Source organism: Pimephales promelas, chromosome 8, assembly GCF_988280905.1.
Source record: "Pimephales promelas chromosome 8, fPimPro1.hap1.1, whole genome shotgun sequence".
In the NCBI taxonomy this organism is placed as follows: Eukaryota; Metazoa; Chordata; class Actinopteri; order Cypriniformes; family Leuciscidae; genus Pimephales; species Pimephales promelas.
This window is the reverse complement of record NC_142776.1, coordinates 23,056,410-23,071,809: the sequence shown is the minus strand read 5'-3', so window position 1 is coordinate 23,071,809 and position 15,400 is coordinate 23,056,410. Positions and strand designations below refer to the sequence as shown.

General features: G+C 35.3%; 2 protein-coding genes and 1 non-coding gene across 9 annotated transcripts in view; 1 reads left to right on the top strand and 2 right to left on the bottom strand.

Moving 5' to 3' along the window:
* Positions 1-2,575, bottom strand: part of shroom2a (shroom family member 2a) — a 49,625-nt gene extending 47,050 nt beyond the window's left edge. For all 5 annotated transcript variants that reach the window (XM_039691520.2, XM_039691521.2, XM_089134192.1 and 2 more), the window contains exon 1: positions 1,585-2,575. In XM_039691520.2, coding sequence (XP_039547454.2) covers positions 1,585-1,788 — 204 coding nt within the window. In that variant the 5' untranslated portion in view covers positions 1,789-2,575. The remainder of the gene's footprint in view (positions 1-1,584) is intronic.
* On the bottom strand, positions 1,151-1,222 carry trnag-ucc (transfer RNA glycine (anticodon UCC)). The gene has a single exon. It is a non-coding gene; the product is annotated as a tRNA-Gly (tRNA).
* Positions 2,576-9,942: 7,367 nt separating the features above from the next.
* The window catches only part of lrrc7 (leucine rich repeat containing 7), a 136,727-nt gene continuing 131,269 nt past the window's right edge, over positions 9,943-15,400 (top strand). Inside the window, exon 1 of one of the 3 annotated variants that reach the window (XM_039691371.2) lies at positions 9,943-10,093. The gene's annotated coding sequence lies outside the window, so the exon portion shown is untranslated. Of the gene's footprint in view, positions 10,094-13,314; positions 13,649-15,400 lie in introns of those variants that run through there. The other 2 variants (XM_089134188.1, XM_039691369.2) reach the window with 2 other exon arrangements.

The window sequence follows — 15,400 nt, the reverse complement described above, 5'->3', positions numbered from 1 at the left end:
GCGACAACAGATTTAATAAAAAATATGCAATATGCAATGAAATATATTTTAATTACATTACATTAAATAAATAATAAAATTAATTAAAATTGCTTAAAACTTTCCGGTATTCATAATTATAATGTCCAGCTTTGTGCATGTAATAGGCTACAACTCTGATGCATTAAGTGAGTTGCTGCTTTATTATGTCATTAGTACAGGGTGGAAAAACTTTCTAGTGTGCTTAATCCATACTGTTCTATCATTTCAAACATTAAAGGAGTAGTTCACTTTTGAAAAAAACTTTTGCTGATAATTTACTCACCCCCATGTCATCCAAGATGACCATGTCATTCTTTCTTCAGTCGAAAAGAAATTAAGGTTTTTGATGAAAACATTCCAGCATTTTTCTTCATATAATGCACTTCAGTGGGAACCAAACGATTCAAGGTCCAAAAGACACTTTCAGTACAAACTGCAAACTGTTCAAAGGGCTTTAAACGAATCCAGACGATGAATAAGGGTCTCATCAAGCAGAACGATATAGCTCATTTAATTCATAAATAACAAAGTTTAAGTTTTATAAGCTCAAATGCTCACCTTGCTGCTCTATACAGAGCAAGGCGACCTGAAAATGCTAAATAGCATTTTCAATGAGGCCTCATGAATCATGATGCCTCATGACATACTGTAAACTCTGGTACTGTTAAATAACAAAGAACATATTTATAGACTAATTAGGTGTACAAAAGAAGAAGAAGAAGAAGTTTCATTTATATAGAGCCTTTCCAGAGCTCAAGGTCGCTTTACATGGTAGGCCTACATATAATACATTTAAACACTAACACACAACTTACAATCACAAAGGGTCCACAGTTGAAGACCAGATTAAGATACACTGTTCTGGTGCCCTATGAGAAATCAATTTAAAAACTGTCTGTTTCAGTGACTGCAATTTGATGGTTCCGATTTGAGACTGAAAGGTTAGACATTAAGCGTGTGTATATCTGCTGACATTCTGTCTGTTCCAGTTTGACAAAGAAAGAAATTGCTTTAGTTGAATAGCCCGTATTTATAAAGCTGCCCTTTCTCATTAACTTTCTATCTTTGCATGTTACTTGTGAGAACTATATGATAAGAGAGTAAAAGTTCCACGAAAAGAAAAAGTTCTTGCGTTGGCCGGGAATCGAACCCGGGTCAACTGCTTGGAAGGCAGCTATGCTAACCACTATACCACCAACGCTCTATGAACACCGGGAAACGACTCCAGCTCACGAGACTAACCATGACAGATGATCCCACGTCTATTCTTGTGTACTATGAAAAAATTACGTAAAAAAAATAAAATAAATAGAAGAGGAATATTAATAAAATAAATACAGTTTAACCCTTAATAAACTTGAATAAAAAATAATGAAGCTAAATACTTTCATTAAATCAAATATAACAAGTTTAAACATCAGCATATATTTTAATTTATAAATAATTCAACGTTATAATTATATAGTTTTGCAACAATTTTCTCGGGTAACTAATGCTTTTTGGACACTACTTGAAAGTTACACACAGAGGTCTCACTCAACATGTACACGACAGATGACTTACCTTGGTTATAAGAAGAGGCTCACTGTGCTCCAATCCACCTCTAAGGGTAAAACCCCATGGTGCTCCCCCAGAGAGTGTCACATCCACCACTTTCCATCCCTCACCATTACCGTGATGTTCATCAAAACTCCCAGATCTTTCTGAACTGTAAAAGATCCTATGGTCTCCTTCAGGAAAGCTAGCGTATTGGTTGATCGTGTCCATTTCATACGCAACCTGTCCCTCAACCAACAGAATATGGCAGTCTTTTATAAGCTACTTAAATGCAAATGTGGATGTATCAATTCCCAAAGTCAAAATCCCACAGACCTCCACATCAACAACGTTAATCCATAAGAACATCACATGGATGTCTCTGAATACTGTTGCGTTATTTCCTCATCTAGTCAGGACATTAAGAGCGTTATTATTTAATTAAGTGGAGTGCAAATTTACAAAACAAACTTCCAAACTAAAACAAATTAGTTTTGTTTTAATTCCTGTAACGAAGCGCAATAACAGAAATGTTAAGTCTTGTTTGTTTATGGTTTATCACCTCTCTTTATGTTAGCATTAGCCAAATCATGATTCAGTTTAAGTTTGTCTCGCCATCAAAATCAAGTAGGCTATATCCTAAAATAATAATAAAAAACGCTCACTGACTGACTGTCGATAACGCAACCGTCCGGATTCAAGTCGTTAACCAGAAATTTTGATTAGTCATACGGGGTTCGCTGTTCATAGTGAAGGTTGTGTTCTTCCAGTCCTGTGGTCAGTGTGTGTGCACCGGTGGAGCTAGTCAGCTAACCGCGAGTCATATACAATCAACAAGTGGATGAACACCATACTTTACATCTCTTCCCTGAGCCACATTATAAGTTTTCCAACTGTTGTACGAACCGAAACAAATAGATTTCTCTCTTAGTTTTTATCTTAACGAAGAACGTACTCGGAGATGAGAAACAAAGGCTGATGGCAGAAGGCTGATCTCTGTTGGGTTAGTGTGGATTACGCTAACGAGACTCAATCTACCTGTGCGGTCGTCACCAACTCTGATAAGAGAGCAGCAGCGACCTCTACTGTTCACTGTGTGTGGCCGCACTAATTTGCAAGCGTTTACAAAATCATTGAAAAACATGTGCTTTGAAGTAGGCTCATTTATTTAAACTTTTTACTTTTTATAATGAATGTAGGCTGTTTTGACATGGGACTCAGGGTCAAAGGAGTTGGATGATAGGGTAAAATTGTGAAATCTCTGAGGCAGTTTCATCTCCATGAAAGGCATGAGTCTAAGCCCAATTTTGGAAAAGTTATTCTGTGACTCTCTTTGTTCATCATTTAACAAGAAAGATGCAAAAACAGCTCTGTTGATTAAAAAAATGGTTCCATTATAAGAGTTACCAACTGATTTCCATAAGGTGACTATTTTTAAGTTTCATAATACTTAGGCTATTTCTATTTATTTGTAATAATTTACTGTTTAATTTCTATTGCTTTAGATGTTTGTGAATTACTTTTTTGTAGACTATCTGTTTTCTTGTTTAAAAAATAATTTTACTGCCTTGATTTACCTCGAGTTTCTTATCCTCTTTTCTTAAGTGTTTTTTGTGATACATGCATCCCTGTTATCTTTGTTCAATAATTTAAAAGAAAAGTAATTTATTTATTGAAATAGTAAAATATTGGTTGACTTGGTGACTTTAATTGAACAATGTTCAAAGTGCTTATAATTAGAGGAAGATTATGTGCGCTATTTTCAAAATATGGTAACAAATACAGTATGCCCCTTGATATGTCGGTCATGAAAATTAATATTCAAGAAAGTCCAAACAAAAGGCACCATAACCTTACATTTCATTTAAAAATAGGATTGTGTGTGTCTTTTTATTTTGGTTATTATGTATTGTAAATCTGTCTATATAATATATATACATGTGATTTTACATTGCTTGAGTAAATAAAACAATCTAAGAAAATGAATTTATGAGAACTTGTCACTTGTTAAAACAATAACAAATTATTGACCAAAATAGGCAAAAACTTACCAAGAGAGCAAATATATGAATAAAGCATTCTCATAAATTGTATTTCTTGTAATAAAAACCTCATAAAGCATAAATCAATAATGCATGCAACATGACATCTCTTCCCAGAGAGGGCACTCACTGGTAGATTTCCATTGATTCCACTGTCCAGTTCAATGAAAACAACACGTTCCCAGTTGACAGAACAAATCAGTGCATTAGATTTATTCTGTTTCACTAGCCTAATTCTGGAAGCATTATAATGTCTCAGAAGTATATTACAGGCATGCGGACTGAGCTGCCCACGTTCTTGGTTTAAAAAAATAAAAATAAATAAAATCATCATCATCTTTGTGCTTCCTAAGGCACATACCTAATTTGGATTAATGCAGGGAAAAATAATCAGCTTTGTTGCTTGCAAAGCAAGACAATCCTCTGTGCTTACCAGAGAGAACCATATTTGCAGAACACACTCTCTGTGTAGGCCTTCTATTTTGCCTATAAAAGTCTATTGGCAGCTCAACGTACACTATGATGCCACTGTAGAAATGCACAGTTCACAGTCATCCGTGATTAATTTATTAATAACAATAACAACGTCGTTATCTTAAAGCGTTTACATTTTTAGTTAATTTCATAGCATCTTTATTTTAGGTTTATTTATTTTCAGAAATTAAAATAATTTTCTATGTAAAGCACTTTGAATTGCCATCGTGTATGAAATGTGCAATATAAATAAACTTGCCTTGCCTTGCCTAGGTTCCACTATATTAAACTCACTTAAAGCTCAGCATGAGTTTGTTGATTTTGAAAACTAATAATAAAAAGTATGAAAATATGCCACATAAGTAAAGCAAGAGATTACACCACCAATAATGACTCATCCATTTATTTATTTTCTGAAGATTATTGGGGATGATTCCTTAATAAGCTTACTATATTTTCATGGGGTGACATCTGTGGTTAAATAAGCATGAATATTGCACTCCAAAGTAAGGCCAGAGATTACAGAACAAAATAAGAAACTATCAAGGAAACTTGATTTATGTCATTTCTCAGAAGATTTTTTTGGACCATCAATCATAGAATGGTACAGCAAAACCTCCGTCTTTAATAGAGAAAAGCAAACAAGCAAGCAAGACTATCAACTGTAGTTTCATTGTCACTGACAGCCAAAAAAGCAAAAGAGTATTTACACATTCAGCAACAGGTCATTAGAGACCTCTAAACCAGTAGTTCTTCTCATCAGCTCTCCCCATGCTAGCATAAAAAGAAATAGTTCTGCAAATTACCCAATTGCCACACGAATTACCACACGAATGAATAATGAGCTATTATTATACATTAGGATTAGAAACTAGTATTTCTATGTCAAAGTAAATAAAGTCAGGTTCCACAAGCACATTGGCAGAACAAATCTTGAATGTAATGCAGATTTCATCAGATAAGTGTCTGCCAAATAGAAATGTTTAAATTTACGAAACTTGGTGATATACAAATAAATGAGACAGAATTTGAGATGGTGGAAGACTTGCTAAATATTATATGCAATTCTACATGTGCAGTCACCATGAAATCAAAAGAAAAGTGACTGCTCTTATTTGTTTACGTAATATTTGAGCATTTATTATAAATGATTGCATATTGTTATTTTTTGTGCCCTCAAAATCTTATATCAAAATAACTTCCCCTCTCAGAAACACATCCTCTCTTCTTTGATCACAAGTTTACTGGCACGAGGACGGGATCAACCTGTCACTCACATGAGATCGACCAATAGCAAACGCCAATGATCATAGATCATTCATCCAGATATTCATCCCATAGGAACTTCCGTTTCATAACGACTTTAAATTTAGATTTCACACTTTTATTATGCTTACATTATGGTCCATGTAAATGTTTGGCACACTACTTTTTATGTAGCCTACAATATGACAACAGCTTTGGTATGTGGATCACATGCAGTTCACACTAATTGATTTTCATAGCCTATCGGTGTCAAAGGTGTAAAATATTCTCTTGATCTCATCTTGGTAAACAAAGAAGAACACACACATACATTTTCTGTAATGGCAGAAGCTCTAGAAATGAAGTGTTGAGACAATGGCAGAGCTGAGGGGTGTGAGCATGAGTGCTGCATGCTGTCCTTGGTGTTTACTGCCATGGAAACACCACAATCAGACTTACTTTTGAACATTTTATTTATTTATTGGACGTTTCTTCAACCTATACAATGTTTTAAATCAATCTCAAAAGGTTAGTTCACTCAAAAATGAAAATTCTGTCATTACAGTTTTTTTTACAATCACTTTGCTACTATTTTCAGAAACTTGATGTCATTTTTCAAAACTCTAGACACAAAACTCAAAATGGTTATCACTTGTAACACAGGCTGTCTAATGTTCAAAACATTGCATTGTGTGTTCACATCTTTAAAGAAATCTTGCACTTGCACAATCATTGGTTAAAAAAAACAAATTTACTGTGAAATACCATTGAAACATAACTAGATCACACACACACACAAGCAACCAATAGTTTCACTGTCATTGTTCGTATAATCATTAAATATTGTAGAACAAAATACTAGGTGATACAGATTTCATTATGGTCTACATGTACAGTAAATATCCTTCTGATGGTTTTTGTTTAGGAGTCACGTCCTGAGCCTTACCGGTCAGAAGTGGCCAGACACCTAAAAATGAAACTTCCTCCAACCCAGTAAAAACCAATGCAATTTATTTTTGTTCAATAATATTTATTCTTTTTACAGTAAATTAGTATTTTGAGACAATGTGATTGAATTTATTAACATTTATGCAATATTTATGGTCTATTTTTGCCATGGATATATATATATATATATATATTATTATTATTATTATTTAAAAAAAAATATTAATGCAGTATGTTAGTTTACAGTAATATATGATCTAGGCCTTCAGAAAAAAAAAATGAAGAAAATCAGCACCATCTGGTTACAGTATAGAGAAAAAGCACAGAACCATGGTGTAACCACATGTACAACTTTTGAGAGGCATGTGAATTCCCCAGCTGTTTATGAACACATTTACTTTTTTTTTTGGTGGATTTGAATATATATTTGAAACAATCTCAAAAACGATTTCTTATTAAGTTTTAGATCTTTATTTTATTTTATTTTTTTAGAAATAGTGATAAAAAAGTGTTTCCCATTCATTTCCTATGGGGGTCATTTTTGACCGAAGACCAAAATTGTGACTATTTTTTTTTCTCTCAATTTTATTTTAACTCATTTTTCACATTTTATTTTAACGTGTTTTTCACATCCTTAATTATAGAAATGTCACCAAGTTTCGAAACATTCCGATGAAGCTGTGATTTTTAAAAATTCCAAACAGATTTTTTTGTAATCTGAATTTGGTGTGTATGTGTATAAAAGTGTGTTTGTGTGTGTGTTGCGTGTGAATTTTTTGCACTCTTGATGTTGTAGAGTGGCACCACTTTACTGCGGTGTCCTTTCTTTTAGAATCGTGGCCGATTTGTAGATTGTACAGACAAAAAAGTCTAACACAGTCTCATCCCAAAAAGTCATATAACTGACGTCTTGGGACGTCTTTTGACCATACGTCAATATCCGCCTTTTTAGGGCCCCCTTAAACATCGGTAGATGGCGATCCCGGGCCATCATACAACTGACGCTTTACCTTTAACGTCAGTTAGGTGACGGGTTAGGTTTAGGGTTAGGTTTAGGTCTGGGGTAGAGTTAGGATCCCATAACCTCATCTACCGACGTTTAAGGGGGCCCTAAAAAGGCGAATATTGACGTATGGTCAAAAGACGTCCCAAAACGTCAGTTATATGATGTCTTGGGATGAGACCGGGTTGAAAAGTCAGAGAATTTTTGTTTGTTTGTCAATTTCCCATTCATTTCCTATGGGTCAGTCATTTTTGACCGAAGACCACGAGTGTGACTATTTACGACCACTTAGCCTGCTAAGATCATGACCTCATTTTTTTTTTTTTTTTTTTGTATTCACATACCAAATGCCAGAAAAGTCAACAAGTATCATAACCTTCCGATGAAGCTGTGATTTTTTAAAATTCAAAACAGAAAATTATTTGGTCAGAAGTGACCGAGGACCATCAGAGGAATATACATCTCTGTAAAAATACTACAGTAGTAGAGAGAATACAGAAATAGTGGAATCATTAAACAAAGTGTGTGATATATTGATGCAAAACACTACAGTACAATCACAACATAGGTTTATTGGAATCAAAGCAAAAATATAAAATATAACATTAGGCTACATCCATGGATATTGTTGTCGAATTGGTTCATGCTCCACGCTAACTGGTGACAATGAATCTCGTTATCTTGAAACTTTCATGATTTACTGTAAACATGGAAGATTGTGTGTCTGTTTCCATACAACTATGCAAACAGTTACTTATCATTGTGAGCAGTTGTATCAGCTGATAGATCATTGTAAGGAAATGAATAGACATTTGAAATGTAATGTGTGAATTGCCTTTTGAAATAGTAGTAGGCCTACTTTGATGATAAGTTGTGTCATATTGAACAGGGGATTTATGTTGAATGAACAAATGATCTAAGTTGTACGTGTATTGTATCCAAGCAATTAAGAAATGGGTGAAAAATGACATCAAGGTTCTGAAAATAGCAACAAAGTGATTGTTAAAAACAGTAATTACTCCCTCTCATGACGTTCCAAACCCTTAAGATATTCGTTCATCTTCGGGAACACGTCAAAGTCCGAGAGCTTTCTGTCCCTCCATTGAGAGTTACCCAACTACTGTACCACTGTGACGCTTCAAAAAGTTCATAAAGAGATTGTAAAACTAATCCATAGAAATTGAACAGTTTAGTCCAAATTGAGCTATTTCTGAAGAGACTCGATCGCTTTACATGAAGATTTAATTGAGGCCACAAAACATTCATCAACTCACACATTAGTTGTGGTAAACGGACACAAGCATGTTTGCTTGACGTGCGAGAACCAATAAGGTTAATTTACCATGCGTTATGCAGCACATTTGAGCTTCCACAAGAACAAATTAGGTTCATTATGATGTTACGCAGCACATTTGAGCTTCTGCAATGAGGTTCGTTCTCGCACATCAAGCAGGTTCAGTTGAGCGTCTGTTTATGTTCCCTGATCAATGTTTATATGTGAATAAAAAGTTTATATGTTTGTAAAGTGATCGAGTCTCTTCAGAAAATTTCGACTAAACCATTCTGTAACGGTCACCAGCTAGAGTGCCCTTTTGAGCCAGCAGAGGGCACTCCAGATAAGACTATTATCACTCACAAACTACAGTTCCCAGAACTCACTGCCTGGACTCATCATCACTGATCACATTCACCTGTACCTCATTCACTGATTGCATTCACCTGTGTCTCATCCTGTTGTGTTCACATTCACCGTTTGCGAAGTCTTGTTGTACTGTGTGTCTGCATTTCTGAACGGTTTCTCGTGTTTGTCTTCTGTTTTTGACTTTGTATTGTTCTTGGATTTTGATTATTGTTGCCTGCCCTGACCTCTGCCTGTTTTTTGGATTCCCACTCTGTGTTTTCCATTGCCCTGTCTGCTGATTCTCGACCCTGCCTGTACGACTAAACTTAATAAAGCTGCATTTGGATCTACATCTCCCAGTCTCGGAGCAGTTCATTACACATTCAATTCATATGGATTAGTTTTACAATCTATTTTTGTCTAGTTTTACAAACTTTTTGAAGCATCCAAGTGGTAGCCTAGTTGTCAGTCAACGGAGGGACAGAAAACTGTCAGATTTCATCAAAAAAATAAAATAAAATAAATAAAAATAAATAAATAAAATCTTCGTTTGTGTTCTGAAGATGAACAAAAGTCTTATGTTTGGAAGGTCATGGGGTGAGTAATGACAGAATTTGCGAGTTATTAGCCATTTCAAAATCATTCTGACTGCAATAAATTGATTTTTTTTGATAAATGTTTACAATTACTAAGAGAAATGCATAAGATGAAGAGGGAAGAGAAATGCATAAGAAATGCATGGGGAAGAGGGAACGTAAAGGTCTTGCATTCATTACTATTCAAAATGAATCACAGCAAACATTGTCGATGAAATATAAAATTCAAGCTGCTATAGTCAAGGACAAAATACAGAATGAGCATGAGCATTTTTTAAGAGTTTTTAGATTCATTTCTTCTGCACTGCACTTTTCAGAGATCAGGCTGTTGCTAAGCAACTGCAAAATAAAGCAGAATCCTCTTAAGTCAGATAACCTCCTAACAATTGCTGTACAGTATACATCAGTGTTCAATGTGTATTTCTCTCAGCTGATGGCCTGTTGTTACTGTAATATGAAAAAAAGTGAATGTAACTGAAGTCTAGATATTCAAGGAACAGGAACATCATTCAAACTCTTAAATATAAGACAACAGTTTTTGCCCTGTGGATAAAATCCAACAATGACTTGAAATATTATGTGAGAAAACAGGAAGCTTCAAAACCAGGTCTGTTGTTCACTCTTTTTGCTCATTCTTTATTGCGGTGTTGGTGTGCAAGTTTAACTCATTTATGGATACATTTGAATGTGGCATCCGTTTGCTGTTTATGACATTGTAAAGTCTATTAAAAACTACTAAGGCTTATTTATGACACATTGTAGACTATTGAGCAAATTAATCAGTTTAGATAACTTCAAATATGAAAATGGCCAGCTACGTTTATTTCGTTAAAAAAAGTGTAATTACCACTAAAATTTTATGTAATGCAAAGCACCTTCAAATAGCTCATACGTAATCTATAATGCATTGTAGGCTATTCTGAGTTTCTGTGATGCAAAAGAGATACAAAATTAGTGTTGCTGAGTGAAAGGGAAAGTGGCTCACTGGTGTATTTTGTGCATGATCTATAGTTGCTATGGTAATGATGGCTCAGTACAGTAATGAATATCATAGAGCAGTATAGTCTAGTGTTCTCACAGCACAACATTTCTTATTTTCACACACAAATGAGACAAGGAACTATCTAACTAAACATCTATATGTTTACGACCTGTCAAAAGTTCAGAAATGTTTAATGTTTTTGAAAGAATTCTCTTATTTAATCAAAAATATAGTAAAACAGCAATAGTGTGGAATATTATTACAAATTAAAATAAGTTTTCTATTTGAATATATTTTAAAATGTAATGTAAACTTTGGACAGGTACTGTATGTGTTTGTGTTTATACAGTCCTTAACTCAATCTGCTTGCACTCACATGACTAGAGCACAGTTGATTGGTTCCTGCAGTATTGGTAGCCAATGAGCTCGCTGCTCAAACTTTTAACATTGGTTAGCATCAGAACCTGTCTAACGGAGAGCCTGGCACTTCCTATTAGCCCTATTGTGCATCACCTTGGTTGCAGTTCCATTAGAATTCCACTGGAGGTGGTCGCGGGCGAGTGCAGAATGAATGGGAGTCTATGGGGCTAAACGGCTAAATGTGTCTCTTTCACCTGCTTGTCGTTAAATCAAAGTAGATTTTATTGTTGATTCCGCAAGTTCAATATAGATTATAGGCCAAAAGTCGAATGAACGAATACTTATGTCCTTTTGATTTCTTACAGGTTAGGCTGTTGTTGGCCAGAACACGCTAGCATTCTGCTATTGTGTGACGTCATCACATTTTTGAACGGATTTTTAGAACAGATAAGTGAACTTAAAAATGCAATTTTCAGCTGAGTGTATTATTTTAGCCCTCCCTTTTGAATGCAACTTTCTAATTACAATAGAATTATTAAGCACATCTGATACAACGAGCCAAGATCTTCATTAGTTGCACCATGTGTGCTTGAGCTAGAACACATGAAGTATCTGAACTGGCTGGGTTTGTTGAGTGTCACGTTTGACTGTTAGAAATATGGCTTAGTCAAAATAATGGTTCAAAAAGTTAATAAAAGATAGCATTACCCTTCACAAACAAGGAACAGGATACAAAAAGATAGTGAAGGTAATGTTCACCATTGGTGACACCATTGGAAGCATAGTTCGCAAGTTCAAGTGTAAAGGAACAGTGGTTACACTGGGTTGGACAGGGCAGAATGAAGCTATAAATTGCTGCAACCAGATTTCTGAGAAGGTAGATTAATAAAAACACGACTCCAAAAGACCTGCAGCAAGACTTGGTGGCAACTCCAAGACGTATAACACTACTGACTCAAAAGCCTGAGAAAAGTGCTTAAAGAAACAAAACTGGAACTTTTCTATGCTACGGATCAGCTGTATGTCTTGAGGATGAAGAAGAATATGTATGCAGAAAAGAACACCCTGTCTACAGTTAAGCATGGTGGTGCTTGGTAATGCTCTGGGGCTGATTTTGCATCCTCTGGCACTGAAAACCTGCAGCATGTGGAAGGCAAGATGGATTCATTGACGTATCAGGAAATCCTAGGAGGAAATGTCATGCTGTCAATAAGGAAGCTAAAACATAGGGCATCTTTGGACCTTCCAACAGGACAATGATCAAGAATGTGCATAAACCAGATTCAAGAATGGTAGAAGAAGTCCTGGAAGATTCTACAGTGGCCATCACAGTCACCTGACTTGAATGCCATTGAAAAACTGGAAACCATTGCTCATGAGAAATGAACAATTACTTAGAAACTAGAATCAATAGATTTCTGCATGTCATAACAGCAAAGGGGTGTTCTACAGACCTAGATGCTTGCCATGAAGGGCAAAATCATTAAAAGTAGCATTTTCCATTGAATTTGGGGAAACCACTTGAAACATTTGTGGTGCTGAGGTATTTCAATTTTGTTTGATTTGTTCTTTGCAAACAGCTGAATATCTGTAAATTAACCTGATCTGCAATGTGGGGTGCATTAAATTAAATAAACAACATTAGTTTAATAATAGTCTAATAATTGGTGATTCATTTGAGGAGTGTTGGATTCCAGACCAGGTTTAGTCCAGAACAGTTTAGGCAAGCTTCCCTCATGATTACAATGTGCATTTGGCAAAGTTTATGCGAAGGATTAATTGAAAAAATGCTGAAAAAGATGTAAGGATGAGGGCTGGAAATATATCTTGAAACATTTGAAATATCTCTTTGTTTTGATTTCATTTTGGGCTCTCCAGCATTCTTTGGAAATCATGCATTTTGTGTGATATGTAGTGCAATATATATTTCAAACAATATATTTTGTGGTTTCACTCACTATACCGAAATAAAAACCCAGAATAGAGAGCTGGAGCCAGTGATCACAGAACTCTGAGCGTGGAAAATAAATATCTGTGATCCGCTCTATGAACGGCTTTTACTGTAATCAGTGTTAGACTATTTTCAGTATATCAGTATCAGTAAATCAGTATATAGACTATCAGATTAACTATTTTTTTAATAAGAATATATGAGCTAATTTGCAGATTTTTACAAATTAATTTAGGCCTAACTGTTAAAGAAATTGCCGCAATCATATACTTAATTCTATAGCATATATATATATATATATATATATATATATATATATATATATATATATATATATATATATATATATATAATTATTAATGCTTAAACTAACACAACCAAATAGCCCGTTATGCTCACAGCTGTTTATTAGTCTAGAAAGTAGTAAAGGTGCGTGAAACGCTCAAATAGATAAGCTCGCTATAAACTCACGTGGCATGTAAACACATGCGCGAACAGGAGGTGCTAAACGAATAATATCGCGGAGAGAATAATTTAAGACATAATGCAACTTCATAACCAATCCTCGCACTCAGGAGTGAAGCGTAGGTGAACTTGTTTGATTGACGTCGTGGGAGTCCGTCCGCAGACCACTGTATGCACGCGCAGCCATTGCACTGAACCGCACCGACGATGCAGAGGGGATGGACGCGGTCTGCAAAGGAGGCACGACGGTTGATAACATAGAGAATTGTGTCGATTAAAAACCTGACCCGGTGTTATTTCCACTGGATTTTTGGAAGGGAAGGGAGCCGAATTCCGTTTTTGGAAAACGTCTTTTTCGAACCTTACGCTCGTTCAGTCCCAAAATGAACAAACTGATCCATACGGTACGTTGGAAATGAGTGCATGTTTTACATGTTTCGTTTGCTCTTTAAAGAACGCGTTTTACAGCGACAGTGCTTGAATGTTCAGGCATCTTCTGCACTCTGAGTCGCAGCTGGCTGAAATGAAAGAACGCCTACTCAAAGTCAGCAGAGCTTTGCGCATGTTGCGGGTACATGTCTCAAATGTTCAGATTCACCTCTGATTTAGTGTTGACCCCTCTGTCTGAACCTAACGAGTTCAGGCGTAAAGGGTTTTTGCTAGGTAGTAGCCTAAGTTTGTAGCCTAGTAAGTTTGTTGATCTCCCTTGTAATTTCTAGCAACAAAAATTAGTCCTAATACTCAAAAACGCAGTGCAGGCATGTTAATCCAAGTTCAGTTTGACACTGTTGCTTATATGGATTACTTAAATTAATTCGCCCCTTTAAACGTGAATGTTATTACAACCAAAAATAGGAAGTTGATAAACTTTTTAGCTAAAAAAAAAATAATAATACTGTAATGTCAGAACTTCAGAAATGGGTTTCATATGTGAAGAAGGATACTTTTGGATAACTTGCCATTTTTCTGTTTTTAAAATATCATCCAAAATGGCCGCATTAATGCCAACCCATTTTAGTTAATGATTTATTCATTTTAAATATTCACTCTAGTTAACATGTATGTATTTGCATTATAGTGAATGTGTTGGGGATCTCTGAAATGTTTAGTGTTCTTGGGAGAGAATATGAATCACCTTCAGAATTAGGTGACATGTTATAAGTTTCTTGCGGGTTTAGAGGTTTGAAACATCTTGTCAGAAATAACAGCCTCCTTATTTTATTGAGAGATCTTTAAGGAAACTCAGTGGGAGCAATTTGATTGTCGTGTTAAATGTTGAAGCGGACACATTTAGCCCGTAATTTAAGCAAAGTGGTTTAAGCTAAAAAAAATATTAAATTTGTTCCCAAAGTTCTCTGAAAGGGCAAACTCTGAGAGTGGGCGAATGATATGAAGTTAACTGTGACCACGACTTTTTATTTTAGGGCAAATAAATCGAATCATTTACCTGTAGGATTTAGATTTCTATCAAAGCTGCATGATTGTTTCTAATAGTTCCATGTAGGTCAGACAAATAAGCATTTAAGCATTCAATACACAATGAATTTATTGAGTAGAGTATTTGGTCACAGAACAAATTTCGCTTGATATGGCTGAATTTATTTACTCAGAATTTCTTAAAATGTCCATTATATGATAACAAATTGAAGTCAGTGTCTTAGAGAGGCTCATCACTCCCTCACAAGGTCACCAAATCCTTGGAATGTTTTCCTCTAGAAATCCATCTGAAACCATCTTGACTGGGCAGCAGGCCAACAAGAGTCAGCTAAATTATCTGGGTCTCATGTTAGAAAGAGCAGAAAGTATCAAGAAAACCTCTTTTTAAAGTTCAATAATCGGATGAGTCGCAATTATTAATTGCCATGCATCATCAAAATGTATTCATTTTAATGCGCATATGGGTCCATATGAGGCCTCTGCATGTTTCAGAGTTTATGATGATGATTTCAGAACTAATGATACATAAACAGACCTGGTTTGAAGGAAGCAACATTGCAGAGACTGGATCGCCTTGATAAAGCCAATCAGATTAAAGTAGGTCTTCTGTCAACTAGGTCACCCCGACCTACATACGCTTGTCCCATGGAAAATACTCAGCTTTTTTAATCATTTAATGTATATTATGATAGAGCAAGGAGTGATGTTTATTAAATTCA